Below are 8040 nucleotides of genomic sequence, written 5' to 3'. Positions count from 1 at the left end.
CAGTCTTGCAAGATAGAATTCAAGTCATGGTAGTGGGAGCGGGGAGGAAACCTTTAGGAACTAGAGGAAGGTTGTATTTCTCATCATTGTTTCATTCTTTTGGAAGTAAATATCCAGTTTTTCCAGTACTGTTTGTTGAAAAGGCTATCTCTTGCCCACTGAATGTGTTTTAGTTCTTTATCCAAAATTAGGTTCCAATAGGTGCTTGGCTGCATTTCTGGTTTCCACTTCCAATCCATACCGATGCCAGGCTGTTGTGATTCCTGTGGCGAAGAGTGAAAGGCCTCCTACTGTGTTTTTATTTTTGAATAATGTTTTATTTATCCTAAGTTTCTTTCCTTTCCATATAAAGTTGGTAATTAGCTTTCCCGTTTCCTTGAAAAATGTAGTGGAATTTGAACATGAATTGCATTGAATTTGTAAAGTCATTTCAGTAATATTGACATTTTCTCAATATTTAGTCTGCCTATCCAGGAACATGGTAACTTGGTCCATTTGTGTAGGCATCTTTTGGTTTCTTGAAGGAATATTTTGTAGCTTTCTTTGTATACATCTTTTGTTTCTCTGGGAAGATATATTCCTAAATGGTTTATTTTTTGTGTAATTATGTTATGGTAAGTGGTATTCTTCTTTTGATTTTTTTTCAGTATCATCATCCTTATTATACAAGAATCCAACTGAGTTCTTTCTTTTTAAAAAAATCATTCTATTGGAGTCTCACACAACTCCTTTTTTTAAAATAATTTTATTGGGGGCTTGTACAACTCTTATCACAATCCATACATACATCCATTGTGTCAAGCACATTTGTACATTTGTTGCCCTCATAATTCTCAAAACATTTTCTTTCTATTTGAGTCCTTGGTATCAGCTCCTCATTTTTCCTCTCCCTCCCCAACCCTCCCCCCTCACAAACCCTGGATAATTTATAAATTATTAATATTTTGTCATGTCTTACACTGTCCAACGTCTCCTTTCATCCACTTTTCTGTTGTCCGTCCCCCAGGGAAAGGGTTATATGTAGATCTCTGTAATCGGTTCACCCTTTCTACCCCACCTTCCCTCTACCCTCCCAGAATGGCCACTCTCACCACTGGTCCTGAGGGGTTCATCTGTCCTGGATTCCCTGTGTTTCCAGTTCCTATCTGTACCAGTGTACATCCTCTGGTCTAGTCAGATCATGATGGGGGGGGGGGACATGTAAGAGCTAGAGGGAAGTTGTGTGTTTCATCAGTGCTATACTGCACCCTGACTGGCTCATCTCTTCCTTGTGATCCTTCTGTGAGGGGATGTCCAATTGTCTAACACATGGGCTTTGGGTCTCCCGTCTGCCCACGCCCTCATACACATCGATATGATTTTTTGGTTCTGGATCTTTGATGCCTGATATCTGATCCCATCGATAACTCATGATCGCACAGGCTGGTGTGCTTCTTGCAGGTGGACTTAGTTGCTTCTCAGCTAGATGCCCACTTGTTTATCTTCAAGCCTTTAAGACCCCAGACCGCTATATCTTTTGATAGCCGGGCACCATCAGCTTTCTTCACCACATTAGCTTCTGCACCCATTTTGTCTTGAGGGATCGTGTCAGGAGGATGAGCATCACAGAATACTGGGTTATTGGAACAAAGTGTTCTTCCATTAAGGAAGTACTTGAGTTGAGGCCCAATGTCCATCTGCTACCTTAATACTTAACATATATATATGTACATAGATCTATTTCCCTATAGTTATATATAAACATATTTACATATGTCCATTCCTGTATGTAAATGCCCTTTGCCTCCTAGTTCTTTCCTCTATTTCCTTTTACTTTCCTCTTGTCCCACTACCATGTTCAGCCTTCGTTCGGGCTTCAGTAATTCCTCTTGGCTACATTGCCCTTGATCAAGCCCCCCTAGGAACCCTATGCCCTCCTCACCATCAATTTCAGATCATTCGTTGTTCCCTTGTTCCTGGGGTTTGTTGGCAACCCCCATATTCCCCCCACCCACCCACCGCCTCCCCTTCTCCCATGTCCCCCAGGAACTGTCAGTCCCATTGTTTTCTCCTCTGGATTGTTTATCCACCTATCTTATCTATATAGACATGCAAAAACAATAATAAACACAAACAAAACAACAACAACAAAAACCAACAACAATAAAGAAAAGCCTATACATAGTTCCAGGTGTATTTGTTGACCTTTATGAGTGTTTTCTGGTTGAGTCTGATGGGGTGCCATGTCCTGGCCCCAAAGTCTAGTTTTGGCATTCCCTGGGGACTTCATTGCTTTGCTCCCCTTGCTGCTCTGTTACACACCCTTAGTGTTTCCCCCTGGTGTGGTGGGGTCAGATCAAGCACTATTCCCACACTGTGCCTCCAGTGTTGTCCCTCGAAGCACTATGGGTTGGTGAGGGACATCATGCCTCCTGGTGGGGAGGGGGGTGGCCCTCTGGTCCTTTCTGTGCATTGGCTGCTCCAAGCAGGAATATTGTTCTCTGGGCTTGGTCGGCCAGGATGTGTTTCACTCTCTATTTCTCTCTCCTTCCCTCTTAATTTGCTCCAGTGTGCTCTGATCAGACGTTCCCTCCCTGAGCTGTAGCTTCAGTGCTGTCCTCTGACGTGCATTCTTCTTGTGTGGGTGGGGGGATTCCCACGTAGCTGGGATTGGGCCCGGCCCCACAGTATTCAGAACAGATAAATCCCTCAGGACCAATAATGAGAGTAGCGATACCAGGAGGGTAGGGGGAAGGTGGAGGGAGAAAGGGGAACCGATCACAAAGATAGATAAACAACCCCACCCCCGAGGAGGACAAACAACAGAAACATGGGTAAAAGGTGACCGCAGATGGTGTAAAATATGAAAAATAAAAATAATTTCTAAATTAGCAAGTGTTCATGAGGAGGGGAGGGAGGGGGAAAAAGAAGAGCTGATACCAAGGACTCAAGTAGAAAGAAAATGTTTTGAAAGTGATGATGGCAACATATGTACAAACATGCTTGATACAATTGATGCATGGATTGTTGTAAGAACCCCAATAAAATGATTTATTAAAATAAAAATTTTTTTAATTGATGGTTCAAACCTATCAAGCAATATGGCAGAAGAACAAAAATACCTGGCAATCTACTTCCATTAAAATAGCTGTTGATGACATCCAGCCAATGCAAACCCATGACAACCCAAGTGTGCAGAGTAGAACGGCTCCCTGAACAGATCCCTAAGCCTTTACCAGCCAAGAAATCCCCACGGGGCTGGCAGAGTCTAGGCGACATCAACTAACCACGTCGATTCTCACAAGACGCTCTCTCCTTGATTGTTTCGAGACTCTTGTCACCTGTGGTTGCCATCGACAAACACGTGGCATAGTGGTTATGAGGGGGGTTGCTAACCTCAAGATCAGCAGTTTGAAACCATCCGTCGTTCTTCGGAGGGGGGGGGGAAGATGTGACTTTTAACTCCCGTAAAGAGTACAAGAAAGAAGCAAGTGTTCTAAAGTTGATTGTGGTGATGATTGTACCATTCTCTTTGCTATGATTGAACTATTGAGTGGTGAAATAGATGCCAATAAGACTCTTTCAAAGGAAAAGCAGAGCTACAGTCTCAGGAACCCACAAAAGTGAGTCTATCCTCTTCTATGAGGTCGCTGTGAGTAGCATTGACTCAATGGCAGTGAGTTTATGAGTTCTAGTGGACTTCTAACAGAAATTAGATCGATGGTTTTCCTTTGTTCTAAAGATTAAGATCAAATGAAATGAAAAGGCCTATTGAAATGCTCGTCAATGACGCAAGCAAATTCTTTGCTCAATCAGATAATGGTTTCAAAAAAACCAGGTACCGCCTCCACTGCCTGTGTAATTCACAATGTAACAGCGGCAGATAAGATACACTGTGAAGCTTAATAGACACTGTTAGCGTTATCATATTCCCCATCACTTTCTTCCATCTGAATGATCAACAGACCATAAACCAAACCCTGGTTTGTAGGGTGTACCAATTCCTGTGGTGTCAATACTTCCAGCATGGGCAATTTCCAGCTGCCGTGAGCAAGTTATTTGAGATTTGCCACAAGATACCATGATGCAAACTCAAAACCCAAACCACAGGCATCATGTGGATCCCAACTCACAGCACAGCCCTGTGTTACAGAGTAGAATGGTTCTTTTAGGTTTCCAAGACTATACATCTTTACAGGCAGACAACCTCATCTTTTTCCCAAGGACCAGGTTGGTGGGTGCAAACCTCTGGCTTTGCTGTTAGTAACCCAATACTTAATCCACCATGCCACCAGACCCCTTGCCATTACACAAGGGGGTGCCCACGGTCAAATGGAATGAAAAGATCGTGGAACTTTCCACAAACTTCTCCAAGTGCCTCTTATTTCCCCCACAGTTAGAACAAATGAAAATCCCACTGCTTTTGTTTCAATTCCTGCTCACAGTGATCCTATAACACAGGGAAGTAATGCTCCTGTGGGTTTCTGAGACCAGAACTCTTTGCAGGAGTAGAAAGCCCCATCTTTCTCCCTTGGATCGGCTGGTGGCTTCAAACTGCTGACCTTGCGATTAGCAGCCCAATGCATAGCCCCTAAGCCACCAGGGCTCCCCATAGGAAATACTCTCACCACCTCCACTCATCAATTGGGCTCAGGTGGTGACCAACATGTTTGCTGAGTTGCCGGAAGCTCTGCCAGCAGAATTTCCAATACTGGCAGGACCACCCCTGGTGGACAGGTTTCATAAGTGCTTCCAAACCAAGACAGACTAATAAGAAAAGTCTGGTAATCTACTTCTAAAAATCAGCCAATGAAAACCTTGTGGATCACAGCAGAGTTTTATTGTACGATATAGTACTGGCAGATGAGCACCTGCCACCCAGCCTCTATTAGCTAAAAAAAACCAAATCACTGACTGTCATGGAGATAATGCTGACTCATAGTGACCCTGGAGGACATGGTAGAACTGTCCCTGGGGGTTTCCCTCACCTTTCCCCTTTGGAACAGCTGGTGGTTTTGAACTGCTGACCTTGAAGTGAGCAGCCCAATGTATAACCACTAGGCGACCAGGACTCCTCTCCCTTTATTGGCAGGCACTCCAAGTGCCCAGCAACAGATCCAACCGACCAACAATCCTGTGGCGACACAGAGCAAGGCAAGCCCTTCATTCTGTAGAGTCACCATGAGCCCGAGATGACTCCGGAGCAAAGAACCCCAGGAACATACCAAAAAAAACCAACCCCACTGCCATTGAGTTGCCTCCTAGCGACCCTACACTGAAGTTCAAGGCCATCAATCTTTACAGGAACAGATGGCCTCAACGTCCTCCCATGGAGCTGCCGATGGCCTCGACAGAAGTAAAACGAGGACAATAGCCCCAATATGTAGGTAACATCATCCTAAATGGAGAAAAGATTGAAGTTAAGAATTTCATCTTGCGAGGATCCACAATCAATACTCATGGAAGCAGCAGTCCAGAGATCAAAGGACATCGTGCATTGGGTCAATCTGCTGCACAAGACCTCTTGAAAGTATTGAAAAGTAGGACGGTCCTTTGAACCCTGAGCTGCTCCTGACCTGAGCCTTGGTATTTTCAATCACCTCCTAGACAGGTGAAAACGAGACCCTGAATCACGAAGACACGAGAAGCATTCATCCGTTTGAATTGTGGTGCTCAAGAAGAGCATTGCACATGCCATGGCCCGCTAAAAGGACCAACCCATCTGTACAGCCAGCATGCTCCTTAGGAGCAAGGGTGGAAAGACTTTGTCTCAAGTGCTTTGAACATGTCATCAAGAGAGACCAGTCTCTCGTGCCTGGTATAATGGAGGGACAGAGAAAAAGGAGACCCTAGATGAGATGGATGGATATAGTGGTGGCAACAGTGGGCTCGAATATAAGAACAAGTATGAGGACGGCGGAGGACCAGGCGGTGTCCCGTTCTGTTGTCCACGGATGGGCTTGCGATGAGTCAGAACCAACTTGTCAATGTCTTAACATCCAAAACAGCATTTCCAAGAGCTACCAGTCTCCACGCAAGGACTCGGGTAAAGCCTGTGGACCACTGTGGTCATTCCACTGATCCACATGGTCTGACCCAGTACCACCTGCAGCAGCTGCAACCTACAGGGGTGCATACAAATGCAACTAGAAGGGAGCGGAAAGGTCCCAGGAGCTTTTTGAAGCATCCCTCGCAGGAGTGCTTGTGAAGACGGCAGAGGAGCAGGCAGTGTTTCTCCTGCTGTGCATCATGTGGTGATGATTCCGGAGCAGATGCAAAAGCAACTCACAAAGCCAAACCAGCCTCACTGCCATGGAGTCGATGAGACTCCTCGCGCCCCTACAGGACAGGGCAGAGCCGCTGCTGTGAGTTTCTGTGACTGTGACCCTGTACAGGTGTAAAACTGGAAAGCAAGCAAACTCACTCACTGCTATTGAGGTGGTGCTGACTCACAGCGATCCCCTGTGGGTTTCCAAGACTATAATGTTGACAGGGTAGAAAGGCCCATCTTTCCCCTGTGGTTTCAAACTGGTGACCCTGGATTGGCGGCCCAATGTGTCACCCCAGTGCCTCCAGGGCATCTTTGATGGTACTCAACAGCGACAACTAAAAAAGAAGCTCGCTGCTATTCAATGGATGCCAACTCATAGTGACCCTATATATAGGACAGTGTAGACCCGCCCCTGTGGGTTTCCAAAGCTGCAAATGTTGCAGTAGAAAGCCTCGTCTTGCTCCCTGGGAGAGGTTAGTGGTTCTGATCTACTGACCTTTGGTTAGCGGCTCAGCGGTCACCGCTGCGCCCACTCCCCACCCCAAACCCACCACTCCCTCTCTTAACAACCGTTTGACACACATCTCTTCCGGTCTCCAGTGGCCCAGTCAGAATCCCTCCATGATGATTAGTGAGGTGAATGAATGAGGCTAACGGGTCCCCCAGAAGGCAGCCCCGGGAATTGCATCTGAGTTTCCTGGGCTTTCTTTATTTCTTCCCCAATAACATAGCATAAATAAGTGTGTGGGTGTGGTTTTCCCAGTACCTTCACGATGCGTGGCACATAAATAAAAATAGAATGGATGAATTATAAAGTGCACCGTCTGAGGCCAGGCCCAGAATAAATAGTGAGCATCCACCGCGAGCAGGATGGAACGGAGTAACCAGACTAGGGATCCTGTAGGGAAGAACGCGGCATCTGGAACCCCGATGCAACCTCATGAGGTAGAGCAGCCCGCCCAGCCCGAGGTCTTAACCCAAGGGGGCAGGAGGCAGTCTCAGTCCACGTGGGCGGCACCCAGTCATCAAGTGGGCCGTGGCCAGGGAAGTCTTGGTTCAGAGGGGTCTCCTGTGGCCACGCGGAAGAGGCTCAGGACCGTGGCGCCCTGGGCCAGTTGCCAGGTGGGGTGCGCTGTGGCTGAGGTACGCAGGTGGACTGACAGGCGCTGGCCGGCACGCAGGCGCAGCAGGCGGTTCCGGGAGCCTTCGGCCAAGTCTGAGGATGCTGCCGGCAGGGCCACACGCAAGGTCAGCGCAGAGGAGCGGCCGGGCTGCAGGCGCAAGTCCGCAGAGACCCACCCTGGGCGGTCGCTGTCCTCGTAGCCTCCGTAGTCAGAGGCCAGGACGCGCTGCAGCTCTAGATGCAGGAAGACTTCGTACACCCCAGCCTCTTCCACCACCAGCTGCCGGTCCCTCTCCTCGTAGCGCAGGTCTCCGGCCAGGAACACGCCAGCCAGGCCCTGGTCACTGTGCCAGAGCAGGGTCCCATTGGTCAGCAGTACTGTGGAGGGGGAGAGAAGGGGACTGGTGAGCCGGGCTGGGGTTCTAAGGCAAGGGAAGAGACACACGGGTGAGGGGCAGAAGGGGCGCCCCAAAAGAGAGGGGTGGAGAGGATGGAGGGAGAGGGAACGAACCCAATGGGGGGAAAGAGGTGATCTCAAACAGGTGACAGGGCATGGGAACCCGCAGGCGGAGGGCGGGCACTCAGCAGGGGGAGAGGACTCAGTAGAGGGGAGGGGAGGAGACTTCAAGGGGGATGGGACCGGAGATAGAAGGCTGGATTGGGGGAG

The 8040-nt window shown here is 47.9% G+C and overlaps 1 protein-coding gene across 1 annotated transcript in view; it reads right to left on the bottom strand.

Annotated features, from left to right (window-relative positions):
- Positions 1–7275: 7275 nt before the first annotated feature.
- Positions 7276–8040, bottom strand: part of TNFSF9 (TNF superfamily member 9) — a 3592-nt gene continuing 2827 nt past the window's right edge. The window contains exon 3 of the mRNA XM_045300063.1: positions 7276–7751. Coding sequence (XP_045155998.1) covers positions 7276–7751 — 476 coding nt within the window. The remainder of the gene's footprint in view (positions 7752–8040) is intronic.

The sequence above is a fragment of the Echinops telfairi genome, unplaced genomic scaffold, assembly GCF_000313985.2.
Source record: "Echinops telfairi isolate 266 unplaced genomic scaffold, ASM31398v2 ScPeMD7_7459;HRSCAF=8497, whole genome shotgun sequence".
Lineage (NCBI taxonomy): Eukaryota > Metazoa > Chordata > Mammalia > Afrosoricida > Tenrecidae > Echinops > Echinops telfairi.
Note: the sequence above shows the minus strand (reverse complement) of the source record. Positions and strands in the feature narration are given on the sequence as shown.